Genomic DNA, 19,538 nt, shown 5'->3' with positions numbered 1-19,538 from the left:
TCATAGAAATGATCTATGCTGGAAAAAATTATCTTACAATTAGTCTGTTGTAAAATGCTACTTTGCCTGGACTATTGATATAGATATAGTTCATGAGCGATTTTATGACAAACTGCGACTTTCTTGCCTTTCAGAATTATCCTTTAAATTGGCAAACATCATATGTGTAATTCAGGGCACAGTTCAGACGGAATAAAAAGTTATCTCTCGCCATTGACTACCATACATATATTTTTTTTTAGAAATAAAGTCCCATGCATCTATTAAAAATAGTAATCGGAAAATATTCATGCATATTTCACTCCATGAGTGGAATTGACTTCTCATATCTTAGCAGTTATTTTGCATATTTCTTAAACACATTTTGTGTATACACAATATACAAGTGCAAGAAGAATCATTACTTTTTCAAACGTTTTTTATTTACATATAATTACTTTTCAAACACACCCCTCATCTGCTATTGGTTGGCTCAACAGGAAGCCCCGCCCCCAAACCACCACCATTGGTCAAATCAGCTCAAGACAGTCATGCTTGGGTTATCTTTTACATATATGTATCCTAAACTTCAGCAGTCAGATCAAACCAGTCCACATTCAGATCATTTATCACACAGGAAATGGAAGGTCAAGTTGAGCAGATTGCATTGTGGGATATAGTTCAACACAGTGGGCTCTTGAGTACTGAACTTTTTTTGGGAGCTGTACCATGAGCACAACATTCATAATACAGAAATAGTTGAACAGTAACATGAATACTGAAGTAGGTAGGATGGTACAATGTTTCAAAAACAGTAATTTATGATTGAATAATCGAATACAAAATAAAAGTTTGTTTACACATAATATATGTGTGTACTGTGTATAAATACTTTGTATACTGTATATAAATTCACACATAATATTTGCATGTATATACCTCATATATATTGTATTTATAAACAATTTATATTATATATAAATATTTTATGTATAAATTAGGGCTGTCAAACGATTAATCGCAATTAATCACATCCAAAATAAAAGTTTGTGTTTACATAATATGTGGGTGCACTGTGTATAATTATTTTGTATATATATATATATATATATAAATAAATAAATACGCACACATCTATGTATATTTGAGGGAAAAATATTATTTATATATAAATATTTATATTTAATATAAATTATATATAAATGTATATACAGTATATACATGAAAAAATTTCTTAAATAGATACAGCATGTGTGTGTATTTATATATATAAAATATTTATACACAGTGCACCGACATATATTATGTAAACACAAACTTTTATTTTGGATGCGATTAATCGCGATTAATCGTTTGACAGCCATAGTATACATAACACATTTTTCTTAAATATATACAAGTATATATATTAAATATATACATGGATGTATATTGTATGTATTGTACACACATATATTATGTCAACACAATCTTCTATTTTGTATGCGATTAATCGTTGCATGGATTAATCCACTGATATATTATTGTATTACTTAACTTTGAAGAGATTAACCGAGTGACGCCGCCTTCACACTGGCAGTTGAAATCAGCTCCGATGCGGCTGCGAAATGACCGGAAGTCATTCATTTCCTATGGAGATTCGCAGACCGCATGCGAATGGGTCCGAAACGGGTCCGACCGAGTGCGGTGCGAAGAAAATCGTGTCCGTTGGTCATCCGGATGCGTTCAAAAATTCGAACTCGTGCGAAAAGCTACGGACGGTTCCTATCCGACAATTCCAGCGGAAGTTGAGCGTTGCAATGGTACTGATAAACAAACCTGAATTATTAACTTTTAATAAAATAAATATTGATTTTATAACGATAAGTTGTGATGTCATTTTTTATTTTCATGACTTTCTAACGTTTATAAGGGCAGTTAATACAATTAAATTGAAGGTAGATATTGAACTATTGACCACTATATCACATTTTTTAGCCGACCTGACATGTCAACGTCCTGAGCAACTTTCCTCACGCAGCATAACCCTAATCAGAGAGATCATACAGAACTGTCAGAATCAAACTTTAATCTCTCCGCCATTTTTGTTCTACCCGCGTCCGACGCTTTTCACTGTGTAGTACGACGTCCGTTGGGAACGTATTGCGTATTACGGAGCTGATTTCAACTGCCAGTGTGAAGGCGGCGTGACTGCGAAAACTGTCAGCATAGATGTACAACTGGAAGAGTGACCAATCAAAAGAAAAACAACGCAACGAGCAATCAAGGCACTTTTAATGGCAGAAATCATCACCTGAGGCAAGACAAGAGCAAACACTCTCCGCATTTAAGACACTCATTCACCCTGAGGTTTCCTCATCTCACACTCCCTCAGAAGCCTCTGAATCACGCGGATTCGACTTTGGACACTTGATATGCACAAGTATGAGGTAGAATTGAAAACACCTTGCTTGCCATTGTGCGACTTTCAAATCTACGCATTTCGACCCAACCAAATTCAATATAAAACTGTACATTTGATTAGCAACAAAACCTCATTCGCAAGCGAGTTTAACCTCCGCGTTCACACACACACCATGTTACCCTAGACTAGACCAATCAGGGAGAGACATCCAATGAAGTGAACAAACTGTCATTAAAAACTTTAAAATGTATTCGTTAATATATATAAAAAAAGCAAGAAGGCACATACAGGGTCAAGCAGAACTTTACCAGATCAATCACTCATCTTAAACATTAAGGCACTTTGCGCATTAATATTTCCCACGCTCCTCCACCGCTCCTCATTCAGCCGAACAGGAAGCTGCACGGAAACAAAAGGCATTTACGTTAGAAAGGAAATTAAGTCGAATGCATTTCTGAATTACAATTCTTATTATAAACACTACAGTTCAAAAGTTTGGGCTCGGTAAGATTTAACCCGAAAACCGTATTCTGGACAAATGTGGGCAAAATAGTTTTGATTTATTTTTAAGAAATACTTCCCTTGATCTGAGCGGTACAAGCCTTGGCAACTTTTCCTAAGATTGCCTCCTGAACACACACTTTTTTTTGACTCATTTCTACAATGTGGGTGAAAAAAAAACTCCTTAATCTTGTATTTGGGTCAAAAATGGGCACCCATAGAAATGAATGGGAAAAACTGTAATTTAGGGCATTCTAAAATAAGCCAAAATAAGACTCTAGGTGACCTTAATCGACTCCAATCGCGAATCGTTGCGACTCCAATCTCGAAACGTTGCGACTCCAACCTCGAGACGTTGCGACTCCAACCTCGAGACGTTGCGACTCCAACCTCGAGACGTTGCGACTCCAACCTCGACACGTTGCGACTCCAACCTCGAGACGTTGCGACTCCAACCTCGAGACGTTGCGACTCCAACCTCGAGACGTTGCGACTCCAACCTCGAGACGTTGCGACTCCAACCTCGAGACGTTGCGACTCCAACCTCGAGACGTTGCGACTCCAACCTCGAGACGTTGCGACTCCAACCTCGAGACGTTGCGACTCCAACCTCGAGACGTTGCGACTCCAACCTCGACTCGTTTCGACTCCAATCTCGAAACGTTGCGACTCCAATCTCGAAACGTTGCGACTCCAACCTCGAAACGTTGCGACTCCAATCTCGAAACGTTGCGACTCCAATCTCGAATCGTTGCGACTCCAACCTCGAATCGTTTCGACTCCAACCTCGAAACGTTGCGACTCCAACCTCGAAACGTTGCGACTCCAACCTCGAAACGTTGCGACTCCAACCTCGAAACGTTGCGACTCCAACCTCGAAACGTTGCGACTCCAACCTCGAAACGTTGCGACTCCAACCTCGAAACGTTGCGACTCCAACCTCGAAACGTTGCGACTCCAACCTCGAAACGTTGCGACTCCAACCTCGAAACGTTGCGACTCCAACCTCGAAACGTTGCGACTCCAACCTCGAAACGTTGCGACTCCAACCTCGAAACGTTGCGACTCCAACCTCGAAACGTTGCGACTCCAACCTCGAAACGTTGCGACTCCAACCTCGAAACGTTGCGACTCCAACCTCGAAACGTTGCGACTCCAACCTCGAAACGTTGCGACTCCAACCTCGAAACGTTGCGACTCCAACCTCGAAACGTTGCGACTCCAACCTCGAAACGTTGCGACTCCAACCTCGAAACGTTGCGACTCCAACCTCGAAACGTTGCGACTCCAACCTCGAAACGTTGCGACTCCAACCTCGAAACGTTGCGACTCCAACCTCGAAACGTTGCGACTCCAACCTCGAAACGTTGCGACTCCAATCTCGAAACGTTGCGACTCCAATCTCGAAACGTTGCGACTCCAATCTCGAAACGTTGCGACTCCAATCTCGAATCGTTTCGACTCCAACCTCGAATCGTTTCGACTCCAATCTCGAATCGTTTCGACTCCAATCTCGAAACGTTGCGACTCCAATCTCGAAACGTTGCGACTCCAATCTCGAAACGTTGCGACTCCAATCTCGAAACGTTGCGACTCCAATCTCGAAACGTTGCGACTCCAATCTCGAAACGTTGCGACTCCAATCTCGAATCGTTTCGACTCCAATCTCGAAACGTTTCGACTCCAATCTCGAAACGTTTCGACTTTTTTTTTTACAAATTTATTGTTATCGACATTATATATAATCTGCAACAACACTGTGAACTTTTGTAAAGCTCTATAAGCCCATTAACTTTTAAATGCATCATTGTACAAACACATGAGGAGAGCTTCCACATGACAGACCCACAACTGCTAATCTTTTCTCTACAATACAGTAGTGAAATAACTTGTATGAAATGTGGAGGATTTTAACTGAGACAAGATGACTGACTGGTCTTTTTTTCCACAAGAAGAGTACATATTTTAGGGAGTGTTATAGTAGGCGAGCTATAGGCGAATCTGCGAAATTACCGCCTTGCTTTAGTAGGAAATACTCTCAGCAAACTTTTAGACAATGATCTCGTCTTGCATTATTCCCAGTGCAAGAATTCAAAGAGTAAGCCAGTTAGCATTGTACTGCAGTGGCTAAAGGATGCAAAGAATTGTAAATACGGAGAGAACGTAGCGACAGACAATCGTCTGAGTTTGTCATTAACATTTCAAACTGGATGAGCATAAACAAACGGAAAAAATGGAAAGAAACTGCCGTTCTGTCAAATTCACCCAAGCAAAACGCTGTAGCACACCGGGGAGAAGGCGGTAATCATAGACATCCATTTTTTCCATAATTTGCAATAACCGTTCTGTTAATAACCCTCTTCCGATCCGACGGTCTGTGGGCGGGGATACAAGTATGCGGAAGTACAAGCTGTAATTTTCATGATTTTAGGATTCTTCACCATTTCTGGGTCACCAATGAAATCTCAGTGAACTAGAGACATTGATCACGTGACACTCATCAGATCGTCTCTTCCACTGAGGTCGAGATGCTCGTAAGAACATCTCAAATCACAATCATCAGGTATAGAGCAAATACTGAGACACCATCAAACTCATGGACATTTCTCAATTAAACATTATACTCAAGTTATTACATTCTAAACAACAGAAGCATTTTCATTAGTGCTCCCAGACTCTCTTGGCATTGCTATTTCCGTGAGATTATTGGTCTCACCTGTAAGGATATCCGTGATATTTGGCCCTGAAGATGGACAGGAGCCAACTGAAGAACAGCACCACCAGCCCGATCCCTGCCATACACATGACTGCAGAGAAACAGGACACACGTTAAACCGCTTCTCACCGCAGTCTATGCAGAACTGCTTGATTGACAACATACTTTTCCTCTTGCCGACGTCCAGGTCAGAGGTCGCAGCCTCATGAAGCAGAACCATTCCCAGAGTCACCGCAGCGTCTGCATCGGCGTTCAGGAATAAAGCCACAGCCAATCAGATCTGTGTGTAGAGCTACACGACTGCTCAAACTTTTGGGGTTGGTCGTGATTATACTTTTACTTAAATCAAGCGACAGTAAAAACTATTTTTATGCTACGAAGGATTCTTTAAAAAACAAAAATGCTCAAAGAATCCCCGAAAAAATATGAAACAGCACAACTGTTTTCAACATTGATAACAATCGTGTGAGTAGCTTCAATTGGCCAAGTATGGAACCCCAGGGTTCTATATAGAACCCAGAGAAACCCTTTTTTTAAGAGTGTATAGAACCCTGGGGTTCCATACTTGGCCAATAGAACCTTTTACCAAAAAAAAAAAAAAATTATATATAGAACCATTTTGGAGTTCCATATATGAAGCGGGGGATGGAACCATTTCTAGTTCTAAATAGAACCATTTCTTCTAAGAGTGTATGTTAAAGGGAGGGAATGGGATTTGCAAAACTGCTGGCAGATTTTGAAAATACACAACGTCATAAAATAAATAAATAAAAAAAAATCGATAAAAAACCTACACCTTTTGCTGTATATCTGGTGGCGCAACCCCAAACACAACATGTTTTCGATCAACAACTATGATTTTAACCATGTAACTTCAGTAAATAATGGCGCAAACACCAATAACTTGACGAGTGTAAACATTAGTACATCACCTTGCATGATTCATTTAAATTCTCTCCACCAATAAATTTGAAAGGGAAACTCCTACAAATTCATATGGAATAACATCAGCATTAGCATGTTTAACGCTAATTTTACACTGCGTGTCTTTAAAGCAGTTTTTAAAATGCCAAAAGAGGGTTTGCGCAGGCCCAGTGTGACTGATCTGAGCGCAGTGGCTGTGAAGGATACTGAAGAGGAGAACGATGTGAGTCTCCGCCACGAACTGAGCCTGACTGCTGCCGTGGATGTAACTCTGAAATCAAAGAGAGACACATTACTGTGGTTATCATCTGATATGAAAACCTGTAGATGTGAGAACTTCGAGATAGTTTGTGACCTGAGGGGGCTGATGATGTTATCAATCATAACTGTTTATAACCATTTTTTTTGTGCAACAACTTTATTAATATCATAAGTGACCCTCAAGGAACATTAAGAGGATTTGTGGCTTTTAGTCTATGGATGTTAGCTTTATACAAGATGATAAAATTGAAGTCCAATCAAACGCTCTCTAGAATGATTTAAAACAGGTGACAATCTTTCAATATGACACGCACCAACACGGCCATGAAAGCTGGGATTGTCAAGCCATTTCATGACGTCTTTAAAATATAAAACCAAACATGAGGTATAGAGTGTAACCAACCACTTGGCCATTGTTGGGGTTCTTGTGAGCGTATGGAGGTCCTCGGATGTGGTTCCACATTTGACCCGATGTCATGATCAAAACAAAGCACTAGATGGAGAGAGAGAGAGAAATGTATTACAACTTCATTTACGTATCATCTTAAAATTAAACTAATCCCATAGTCTGCAAAAACTCTACACTCTACAAAAATGTATCTACACTCCAAATTTCTTCAAACTTTTCCATATTCTTCACTAATAGATAAAAAACAGAATCATGCCTTACTCTTACTTTGTTATCCAAAAGGTGATATAAAATCTGCCTTGTGTCCGATTTAAATGTTTTTAGCTAGGGCTGCACAACATACACTCACCTAAAGGATTATTAGGAACACCATACTAATACTGTGTTTGACCCCCCTTTCACCTTCAGAACTGCCTTAATTCTACGTGGCATTGATTCAACAAGGTGCTGAAAGCATTCTCTAGAAATGTTGCAGTTGATGGAGATTTGTGGGATGAACATCCAGGGCACGAAGCTCCCGTTCCACCACATCCCAAAGATGCTCTATTGGGTTGAGATCTGGTGACTGTGGGGGCCATTTTAGTACACTCAATTTGATCCCTGCGTCCCAATTCGCTTACTTATACTACGCCCTAAAAGTATGTACCCTTTTTGTGAAGAAAAAGTACATACTTTTGAGTGTGTAGCACAGAAGTAGGCAAGCTTTGGGACATACTATCACGTCATCTTTAACGGACGGCTCTGTCGCGTGCTGCGTGCATCCTGTCACCGTAAACTGCCCTGTCAATCATCTTGTCAAAGTTAAAATCCTCCATTCTATCTAATTTGATTTCCTACCGTTTCGGAGCACGTTCATCTGCCAATCGTGGGTCTTTAATGCGGATACTTTCCTCGTGTTTTGCAATTTGAATATAATGATGCATTTAAAAAGTAATGGCTAAACGTATCCTAACAAAAGTTCACAGTGCTGCTGCAGATGCAATATAATGTGGAGAACATTGAATTAATTCATTTTCGTCAGGTCAGATTGTTAATAAATCACTCAATCCTCTTTATCTAAACCTCTCAACATAACCGCGGGACTTGCGCGTCCTCCGTGTCTGTAGTTTTTTTTTAACAACTTTTTACTCGTGTTTGTAGTTCTAACCGAATCCTCGTCCGACGAGCAATGGTTTGTGGGCAATATCAGCCGTTAGAGTGCGCATCGATCTACACTTCGGATTCTGACCGGAAAAAGTAGACCATCCGGGTCTCTTTGAAACACTCATTTCAACATACTACGGTTTGGGACGTACTAATTCTATTTTCGAATACTATTTAGGACGGATAGTATGCGATTTGGGACGCAGCGGTTGTCATGTTCAAGAAACCAATTTGAAATGATTCCAGCTTTGTGACATGGTGCATTATCCTGTTGGAAGTAGCCATCAGAGGATGGGGACATGGTGGCCATAAAGGGATGGACATGGTCAGAAACAATGCTCAGGTCAGCCGTGGCATTTAAACGATGCCCAATTGGCACTAAGGGGACTAAAGTGTGCCAAGAAAACATCCCTCACACCATTACACCACCACCACCAGCCTGCACAGTGGGAACAAGGCATGATGGATCCATGTTCTCATTCTGTTTACGCCAAACTCTGACTCTACCATCTGAACGTCTCGAGACTCATCAGACCAGGCAACATTTTTCCAGTCTTCAACTGTCCAATTTTGGTGAGCTCTTGCAAATTGTCGCCTCTTTTTCCTATTTGTAGTGGAGATGAGTGGTACCCGGTGGGGTCTTCTGCTGTTGTAGCCCATCCGCCTCAAGGTTGTGTGTGTTGTGGCTTCACAAATGCTTTGCTGCATACCTCGGTTGTAACGAGTGGTTATTTCAGTCAAAGTTACTCTCCTATCAGCTTGAATCAGTCGGCCCATTCTCCTCTGACCTCTAGCATCAACAAGGCATTTTCGCCCACAGGACTGCCGCATACTGGATGTTTTTCCCTTTTCACACCATTCTTTGTAAACCCTAGAAATGGTTGTGTGTGAAAATCCCAGTAACTGAGCAGATTGTGAAATACTCAGACCGGCCCGTCTGAACGCTCAAAATTGCTTAAATCACCTTACTTTCCCATTCTGACATTCAGTTTGGAGTTCAGGAGATTGTCTTGACCAGGACCACACCCCTAAATGGATTGAAGCAACTGCCATGTGATTGGTTGATTAGATAATTGCATTAATGAGAACTTGAACAGGTGTTCCTAATAATCCTTTATTAATCCTTTATCCAGCGGTCATGAACTAAAGGCAGAGAAAATCACTCACTGCTCTTGGCTAAATAACTTTTGTAGCTTTAATAAGAATCAGTATATATTTAATTCGTACAGTAAAGGCTAAGCAGTGTTTTATGTAACCCCAATGTAGGATAACTGAAACCCTGATGTTAATGACACTTCTCATGCTACAGTAAAACACTGATGTTCACTGTCAGAAGCTGTAGGGAGGCTTTCTTGTCACGCAAAAAATGTGAAATAAATGTTGGTTACATAATTTGAAATGTATTTGAAAAATAATTACACACTTTAAGCATGATCGTATCGCATATCGCATTTTTCTTCAATATTGTGCAGCCTTGATTTTAGCTATTCCAGTTTTGATGGAATCTCAAATAAGTTAGATTCATTCATTTCATTTTTGGCTTGTGCATCCTGAATTTTCGGTCTCCCCGAAAGAGAGTTAAGAAAAATAAAGGTCAAGGTCCCACCAGTGCGGAGAAAGCCCAGACGTTCTTGTTGAACAGGAACTCCAGGTTGTTTCTGCGCAAGTAAGCCAGACTGCCGATGAAGGCCAGCAGCAAACCCAGCATCAGCGGGCCGGCGTAGCTCGGGGGCCTGATCACCCGGATCTGGAGGACACGACAGCCTGTCAAACACTGACGGGACTCTTCTGAAGCCGTGTGTGTGTGTGTGTGTGTCTCACGTGGACGTCAGTGCGGTCCGCCACCCATCGGGCCAGTTGCTCCGCGGCGAAGCCTCGCACCTGCAGCTCGTACGTGTCCGCACGCTTGGGTTTGCCTTTGGCCGGGAAGTTGATGAATGTCGGAGCCGAGTTCATGTTGAGCTGAAGAGGACATAAACAGAGTGACTCCACCCTTATAAGAACGTTCATCTATCTATAATTTACAGGAACGACTGTCTGTGTGTCTGTTATTCATATATTATCCGTTCAAAATCACTTTTTGTGCGTGTTTTACTTTTTAGTAATTGTTGGTTTGGTGTGTTTGAGTGCTTATTGTTACAATTACACAGCAAAAGTTGAATGGTAGAAAACAAATACTGATACTGACATAAAAACATACAATATATTTGGAAAATTTAACAACATGGTTGCAAAACAATTTATAATGGTGATATAAACCAAACGGATCAAGGTCCAAATGAGAGTTTCAGTACAAACTGTTCAAAGGGCTTTAAACGATTCCAGATGATGAATAAGGGTTTTATCAAGCGAAACGAACGCTCATTTAAAAAATAAATAACTAAGTTTAAGTTTTATAAGCTCAAATGCTCGCCTTGCTCTGTTCTGCGAAACTCGTTTATCAAATTGAACGAATCTTTTCCCGAGTCAATTCGTTCATTTAGTTAGTTGAATGAACCAAATGACACGAAAAAAAGATTCGTTCAATTTCATAAACGACTTTGAACAGGAGAGTCAAGAACGCACATCACAGAAAAGAGCAAGGCGAGCATTTGAGCTTATAAAACTTAAACTTTGTTATTTATTTATTAAATGAGCGATCGTTTCGCTTGATAAGACCCTTATTCATCATCTGGAATCGTTTAAAGCCCTTTGAACAGTTTGCACTGAAACTTTCTTTTGGACCTTGAACCGTTTGGACCCCATTGAAGTCCATTATATGGAGAAAATCCTGGAATGTTTTCATCAAAAACCTTAATTTCTTTTCGACTGAAGAAAGAAAGACATGGACATCTTGGATGACAAGGGGGTGAGGAAATTATCAGCAAAAGTTTTTTTTTTTAAAGTGAACTACTCCTTTAACTTTCTCATTAGCCTAGGCTATTCAGCAACTCAAACATACCAAACCAACAATTACTAAAAACACACAATAACTGATTGTGCACAAGTACTTAAATGTCAACATGATTCATAATTAATATTATTACACATTACCGGTCTCATTGATGTAGTATCTTCTCTAAAACAACTTTACTTTTACATTGACATCATCAACTCGTCCTCGCGACTAATTTTAATGTTAACCAACGGGCGTATTGAAGCGATAGTCATCACACTTAGGTCTGACTCTATTCAGCTGAGTATATGCACATCCAATCACTTTCCAACATATAAAGTCCAGCCAGAGACTTCCTTTTTTTACTTATATCAAATATTGAAAATGCCACTTCATGTTCACTTTATGCCTGGTTCAGATTACACAATTTTTTTTTGTCTGTTACGATAGTCACTGTGTCAGATTATGCGATTTTGACTCCTAAAATCTTGTCGTGTCGTGGACAAGACACGTGTCAGACTGCAAGTTGCTTCCTGACCAGTCATCGCATGCTGTCTTAAATGGCGTGCGTGATGTCATCGAGAAGGCGAAACTAGTAGCGAGTGACTTCCGGAAACGAACGTTAACAAACAATGGATGAAGCGGTGAGTTTTGTATCAGAAAAAAGTAAAAAAAGAAAGAAAACCTGACAATGGACACATTCCTGGATTGCTGGAAGAGGACAGTATGGGCTGTCAATCCTCCAAAGAGAACTTGAGGTAAAATATTGTTTTCTTATATATTTTTACTTTTAGTTTTAACGTTAGCACCATCGTCTCTCTTTCGTTTCGCCATTTTTCGCCATTTCGTTTCGCCATTTTTCGTTTCGCCATTTTTTTTTAGTTTCGAAAAGCTTCTGTGCTCCTATTGGTCAACCTCATACATGTGACGGAACCGTTGTGGACGACCGTTAAACAAATTAAACATACTAGTCTATTTGTCGTGATGTCGTGATGCATCGCAGACGCAACGTAGGTTGACGGCCACTATGACACACTATACGAGATGATGCGATCGAATCTTGTGTCCCGACGCCCGTTGTCGTTTACGAATCCCCACGACACCCTACGTCAAACGGATCGTGCCAAAATCGTGTAATCTGAACCAGGCATAAAAGAGTCAGGTGTGAGGTGGAGTACAAAGGGAAAAATAAATTACCATCTGGAAAACATCTGATCCTTCATCAAAATCCACCATCGCAAAGAAAATGCGGTTAGTAAAAGCACTGGAATAACGCCAAGAGTTGGCCAGGATCTGGTACTCTTCGTCCGCCTGTCTGAAAACACAAATATCGAGTTTGTTTAATGCAGTTGATTTAGTTCACGGGTTTTAATGTGCAGCATGTCATTTTTGTGCAGCAAACACAAATGTAAACACAAAAATAAAGACTAATTTTGGTTTTCGAACGCTCGACTCGTCTGCACATGACACGGTCTCAAATGACCACATGTGCACTTAAAATGGCCATCATGTGCACATCCACTTGACTTGCATTCAAGTACTGAGTAATATTAATTAACCAAGTTATGTTCCAAATTTGAAGTTGAGATCACAAAAATTGAAGTTCCCATGAGATTTTGTTTAGGCGTAGTACCAAAAATAGCCACCGAGTGCCATTGAATTCCATTGAATTTAATCGTATAAATTCTGCCTTTACAAATTAATACATTTCTGTCCAAATATCAATTTTGTTTTGAGACTCAGACCTTTCTGACAATATGTGTTTTGTCAAGATTAGAAAAGGTTTTGATTATAAATTATGAATATAATGATGCCCAAAAGGGGAGGAGCCTGATAAAATAAGTACCGTTTCTATGGTAACGCAATGTTCAATTATAAAACAGTTTTCACACGATGAATTCTGAGTTTATAAGCTTTCAAATGATACCAAATTTATGATAACTACTAAAATATGTGATAATAAAAAAGACGATACAAAAATTATAGTATATTTTAGGATAATATATATGCATATTATAATTTTTAGAGGATAATATTATACTGTACTATAATTTTTATTTTTTATTGCAAAATACTATATGTTTTATTATGAACTTTTAGCATAAAAACAGAAGTTTCAATGATTAAAAGTGGGCGCATCGATTTTTTGTGACTAAGGTCAGACCTTTTGTTATGATGCGGATTTTTTTGAGGTGCACTCTTGTCACAAATTCATTATTTACTCTTCCTACATAATTTGTAACACAAAACAGGGGTAGAATATCTATTTAGAAGTCTTAGACCTTTCCAACAACCCCGTTAAGGACCCAACATATCAGTATCGGCCGATAAACGTTAATTTTCAAATGTTCCCAATAAAACATGAGGCCGATATATTAAAGCCGATAAAAGCCAATTGAATTGCTTGAAATTATAAAGGAAAATACAGTTCAGTGCAACAAGTCTGTCATATAGGCTACATAAATTTATGAGAACATCATAATAAATGTGCGCTTGGGTCATGGCTTTTAATAGTGAGATTTTTGCTTTTGTAATCAGTTTCTCAAATTTTATTTTGTCCAATATTTAGTACACACACACACTTACTTGCAGACGGCACACTGTCTCTGAGGCTGCAGTGCCGTGAACATGATGATGACGGAGTAGTTGCGTGGAGGAGCTCGGATCAGCCTCCTGAACTTTTCTCCGTTCAGTCGGATCACAGCACGCTTACTGGTCCACTCCATCATCTGACTGACCTTCTCCGACAGCAGGGTCTGCAGAGGCGGACAAATTAAAGACCCATGTATTTTTTATTGCATTTTCTTAATATAATTTGTCTTTCTTGCTGCCTTTGACTGTTTTTATGTTTTTACCTGTGCACCTGTAGCACTTTGAGATGTGTCCTTCACGTGTAAAGTGCAATACAAATTAAACATATTATTATTATTCTTAGTCTTTGTCAAACACATACATACACGTGTATATATATATATATATGAAGAGTTCAGATGCAAAAGCCTCTAAGTCTGTCAAAAGTTTTTGTTTAATATTAACATTTTTATCAGGCTCTTGTGTAGGTTTCTACCCAAGTATCGGCATTTCTGAATGATTTAGTGACATTGAAGTGAACGTATTTGATGAAGTAAAAAGATGAATGAATTTGATGAATCAAAAGAAGTTATTCAATCTGGTTTAATGTGAGGCTGTCCAATCTCTAGGGAAAACTACAGTTCCATGTTGCACTGCAAATGATATAATGGAATTAAAAAATGATGGATACATATAAAAATAATGATGAACACTTTGATTATGTACATATAGGTGAAAACCAAAAAAATAGAAAATTGTGCAAAAGTTCATTTATTTCAGTAATTCAACATAAAAGGTGAAACTAATACATTATACAGACTCATTGCATGCTAAGTGAGATATTTCAAGCCTATATTTGTTAAAATTTAGATGATTATGGCTTAAAGCTATAAAAACTTTTTCATAATTTGGGGTTTTAATAAGCCATACGCAGTAAGCCATAATCATACATACTAATATATAATTCACAAGAGGACACACTCAGCACAGGTTCATTGTCTTAATTCAGTCAGGTCATAGGCTGCAGAGTAAATTAACACCAGGAAGCTTGGCTTAGTTTGCATACAGGCCAAGTGTGTCAGCTCATAATATTTTGAATTAAACCGAGAGCAATAATTCATTCGAGGTGATTTACCGACCGATCACAGTGTTTTCACGGAAATACACATTAATGTGCCATTTATTGAGCTGCTGATACAGAGAGAATCTGTCAGAGCCTTTGAGAAACATGTCAGCTCAGTGCATATACGAGGGGTTAAAAACCACTTAATCACAAGCCATTATAATCCACTGACCTCCTTCTTTTTCTGCCCATCTGATGGCGTGCCGTGTAAACAAACGGCGAGGAAAACAACTATCAAAAGTTTATAAAACATTTCTAAAGCTGCCACTGCGGCCACGACCGTTCTGCGGGAAGAAACTCCTGTCCGCTTCCTATTGGCTGAGCTCAGCGGAAAAGGAAGCGTTTCAAAATAAAAGTCTCAAGCTACAAAACTAAAGCGGCAGACAATGCGGCAGAATTTTCAAAATAAAAGCCTCAAGCTACCGCAGCAGTGGCTAGAAGTAAGATTATAAAGTCAAAGTCAACAAAGGGATACTGGCCTGCTGACTCAGAACATGTAGTCCAGAAATATACAACATAGAATGAAAATGTATTTATGCTGAAGCAAATAAAGAAATGAGGGGGAGTGTTTCCCACTGTCCCTATGAATCCACACCTGTTATTCCAGCCCCACTGTAAAAAATATTGTTGGTTTAACTTAAAAAATAAGTAACGCCTTAAAATTTAAGGCAACGAGGTTACAAAAAGTTCATTGAAATGGAAAAAATGAGTTAATACAATGAAGGAGATTAATTTAATCTCCAGAAACTCAAATTATTATGTTATCTGAACTATAAGTTGATTTGACAAAAGAAAAAATGTTGTTATTACAAATTAAGGAAATATATTTTTTACAGTGTAGGCCTATGATCTCTCGATTATCACTCGTAGATTTGTTGGATGTAGATTTCTTATGGTGTATTTATTTTTTGCAACATTTTTTTTCCAATCTTTCTAAGTTAATTATTAATTTGTACGTTCTGTGTAAAAAAAGTTTATAAAAATGCAGTATTTTAGCTATTTCCTCCTAGATGCCCAGGAAGACACACCAATATATTTCTAATGTGATATGATGAATAATTTACATACAGTTAAAGCTTGCATTTACAACTGTCTGTACAATCAATAGACACAATAATAAAAAGCAACAAAGCCGTTCAGATGAAAGAAAAAAAGCAGAAGCTATAAACATTTATTATCTAATAATTTCTCAACATGTCTATTGATTGGCCTCAAAGAGGTTTAAAATTAAATTAAAATGTAGATATTAAATGACTTCCAAATGAAATGAAAATTGAAAATAAACACTCCGACATCCCGAGATGCATTGACGTGCGCGCGCGAGTGTGTGTGCTAAACATCCGGCTGTGAGTGTGTGTGAGTGTGTTTGGAGGAAGATGGCGGCGCTTATCCTCCCGTCTGACTGGATAAAAAACTGGGACAAATCGGGCAAAAATGAGTTGTGAGTAGGAGTTTAGTAATCGGATGGAAAGTGTGCATGGGAATAAAGTTATATACGTTTTTTTGGGCGTTATTACCGCGGGTTATTGTCGAAAGCACAAATCATATTCTCTTCATTGTCAACGTCCCCTGCTAGTGCGCGTTAAAAACTGTTTACTTAAAGTTCAATAAAATGGCTTATAAACTTGAATGTGCTGGTAACCAAATAAAGAATGTACAGTCTGTAGTTTCTTTAAATGTATCCGTAAGACACTTTATTGGTTATTTTCATGACTGTAACGCCAGTGAGCTAATAGTTAGCTGGGTTAGCATTAGCATGTGTCTTCTTATCAGTGTGTGTGTTACAGTATGTAACGTGTGTTACATCTACATGTGTTGTGTAGTCAAACATGGATCTTATACACTATAAGCAAGCCTGAAGTTAATATTATGGGGTGTTATGAGGTTGTGTAACCCTCATGAAAAGGTTAAGTATGAGTTAGCAATGCTTAAGAGTTCAATCATGGTAGATATTGGTTGTCTCGAAAGCTAACGTTAGTGATCTGCCCTACATTTATCAACAGCACAGTCTCAAAACATACCGAGTCAGCGGTCTAATTGTTGACACATACTACTTAGTGGTCTCCATAGTGGTGTATGCAGTATTTCTGATCATGTTGGATGGTTTAGCATCTGCTCCAAAATCCAGTAAACTGCTTTTGTATTCAGCATGGTCAAAATCTAGTGAGGCTTCATGTGCAATGCTAGTTTACCAGGATTTGAGCACTGCCTGATTCATATGTTCATGATACACCCGTGTCTTTTACAGTAGTTTCACCTGTGTGTGTGTCCAGGATAGATATACATTAACAACACATGATTGCAGTTATTCAGATGATACAGAACTCGATCAGTCAACTTGTAGATGATAGTCATGTTGTTTATCGTAGGGTGAAGAATAACACACTGTAGCTGTGTGACATTAAAAAAGCTCAATGGTCACTAGTAAACTCTACTTAATTTTGATCTGTTATGATATATTGAGCTTAATCCTGCCTAAATAGGGTCATCTTTGTTGCTCATCATGTTATTAATAACTAAACTTCACTTTTTTTTCTGTTTCTAGTTTACAGTTTTTCCAGGACCTTGCAGGAAAACCCAGTGGTCAAGAGTTTGTTAAAGGTAAGTTTAATTCATTTGACTTATTCCTAGGGATCTTACTGGTGCAATGTTGTTTTTTTTATATAGTTATTATTTGCACAAATAATTCACATTGTAATGTAAACATTACAATATCCTTGTTTATAAAAGGTTGGAAGAATGAATTTCAATCTTCCGAGAATTGCTCACTTTATCTTTATCTAAATTAGTGCCCTTATGTTGTTTTAAAACATTTTAAATCCTGCATTATCTTTTCCTATGGTATTTTCATACAAGGTTATCTATAAATTTAGATGTTTTTTTTACCTGCAATATGCTCTGTAGCCCTCAATCGGGTCATGGGGTCTATACGACCCCAATCGACTTTTACTTAACAAAAAAAAAAGAAAAGGTTCCCTTCATCTCAGTGTAATAAGATTTTGTGACTTTTCATACATTATCTATCTATACACACACAAGGAAATCTGGGCTTGATTCGGTTGTTCTGAAGTTATGTAAAAAAATGTTTACACTTCTGGTCTTCGGGGTCAATATGACCCCACATTGAAATGAATGGAAAATGTGAAAAAAAAAAAAAAAACTATGCATATTTCCTTCATGTGTCAAAAAAAATATATTTTTTTGGCATAAATCTGAACATTTTTACACAGAAATGAAGGCCTAGTACTAGAGCATAAATGCAATGTATCATAAAAAATAATATTTCATATGCAAGCTAATGGTGTAGTTGATGAATTGTGTGGTATATGGATACAAAAGTACTTTATATCTCCTAAACACAGCATTAATGAATAGATGAAAAGTAAACAAAAAAATATATATTATTAGTATGATTAAAAGGGTACATTTTTGTACAATTACTCAATCAATTGTTGGGGTCGAATAGGCCCAGAAGTGTAAACAGGAACAAAGACCATTTGAAGGTTAAGACACATCTTTTTAGTCAAGCTTTTGCTTTATAATTTCATTATTTGTAAAAAATTTTTTTGATACTTATTTATATCATTTTTTTCCCATGTTTGATTATTTTGTTCTGTACATTAAATGCTTTAATGGTTTGTGTCTAAAACGGCGCATTACAAATAAAATGTATTATTATTAGTGGTGCACGATATATCGGCCGCCGATATAATATCGGCCGATTTGGTCAATTTTTTACACATCGGTATCGTTCCGATGTCAAAATAGGGCCGATGTGAACAGGCCGATGATCATCTGTGTATTTGACGTGCGTGTAGGTGTGAGTGTGGGGGCGGGGATGTTTGTTTTTGCACGCGTATTAAAAGCGCAAGTGCGTTTAAACATCAAGCCACGAAGACTAGAATTGGTGAGCTGTTTTCTGCCAGCCTTCCTAATGCGTATTTTTGTCCCGCCAAAGCCATATTTGACCGGTAAGTGATGTAGATGAGTGACTGCTGCGCTTGTTTAACTGAGGGAACAAGAGAGAGTGAAAGCACCGGTCGCGCGCCGTCTTCAAAATGTCTTGCGCTTGTTTAACTGAGGGAACAAGAAAGAGTGAAAGCACCGGTCACGCGCGCCGTCTTCAAAATGTCTTGCTCTCTCTCTCTCTCTCTCCCTCCCTCCTGCATGTTTATGAATTGAGTTGACTGAATATCTTTGAGAATACACGATGGTAAAAGGTCGGAAGACCGAAGTTTTTTTCTTCTGAACTACTGGTCGTGAATTGTGAAACCACACTTTCAATAAACCAAAAAAATCTATCTGTTGATGAAATGTTTTCTGTGTCGACTGTCGAGACCATAGACTGTAAAAATAGGTCGAGACAAATCTCGTGTGATGTTCTAAACTGCCTGGATAATCACAACGTGTGCCGTGGTTCCGTTAATGACACGTCCGATTCGCGAACTAATGACTCCTTTGAACCGATTCACTTTAATGAATGGTTAAAACAACTGATCTGTCCAACACTGAGCTCAAGAGACATAAATCGGAAACACTTTACAGTAAGGTTCCATTTATTAAAGTGTACATTAAATGTACACTTTAATAAATGGAACCTTATTGTAAAGTGTAAGGTTAATAGATTAATAG

General features: G+C 38.5%; 2 protein-coding genes across 6 annotated transcripts in view; one reads left to right on the top strand and one right to left on the bottom strand.

Annotated features, from left to right (window-relative positions):
- Window positions 1–2,236: 2,236 nt before the first annotated feature.
- Window positions 2,237–15,239, bottom strand: magt1 (magnesium transporter 1). The gene is made up of 10 exons (XM_039694204.2): window positions 15,079–15,239; window positions 13,799–13,968; window positions 12,410–12,527; window positions 10,159–10,299; window positions 9,944–10,084; window positions 7,189–7,278; window positions 6,732–6,795; window positions 5,766–5,840; window positions 5,601–5,691; window positions 2,237–2,782 (listed from the first exon to the last, which is right to left on the bottom strand). Exons 1-10 carry the CDS (start codon window positions 15,157–15,159, stop codon window positions 2,767–2,769), a joined length of 987 nt encoding a protein of 328 aa, XP_039550138.1. The 5' UTR covers window positions 15,160–15,239; the 3' UTR covers window positions 2,237–2,766.
- Window positions 15,240–16,205: 966 nt separating this feature from the next.
- Window positions 16,206–19,538, top strand: part of thoc2 (THO complex 2) — a 173,314-nt gene continuing 169,981 nt past the window's right edge. For 3 of the 5 annotated variants that reach the window (XM_039694123.2, XM_039694122.2, XM_089134684.1), the window contains exons 1-2: window positions 16,206–16,347; window positions 17,452–17,507. In XM_039694123.2, the coding sequence (XP_039550057.2) occupies window positions 16,283–16,347; window positions 17,452–17,507 (121 nt within the window). In that variant the 5' untranslated portion in view covers window positions 16,206–16,282. The remainder of the gene's footprint in view (window positions 16,348–17,451; window positions 17,508–19,538) is intronic. The other 2 variants (XM_039694125.2, XM_039694124.2) reach the window with 1 other exon arrangement.

Source organism: Pimephales promelas, chromosome 9 (genome assembly GCF_988280905.1).
Source record: "Pimephales promelas chromosome 9, fPimPro1.hap1.1, whole genome shotgun sequence".
Lineage (NCBI taxonomy): Eukaryota > Metazoa > Chordata > Actinopteri > Cypriniformes > Leuciscidae > Pimephales > Pimephales promelas.
The sequence above is the reverse complement of the archived record's forward strand: the minus strand, read 5'-3'. Positions and strand labels throughout refer to the sequence as shown.

Coding starts and splice junctions, on each gene's coding strand:
- magt1 (XM_039694204.2), bottom strand. CDS start 15,159: ATGTTTTATAAACTTTTGATAGTTGTTTTCCTCGCCGTTTGTTTACAC. Junction 5,841..6,731: donor TCACATCGTTCTCCTCTTCA/GTATCCTTCACA, acceptor ACGCCGATGCAG/ACGCTGCGGTGACTCTGGGA. Junction 5,692..5,765: donor GGACGTCGGCAAGAGGAAAA/GTATGTTGTCAA, acceptor GTTTCTCTGCAG/TCATGTGTATGGCAGGGATC.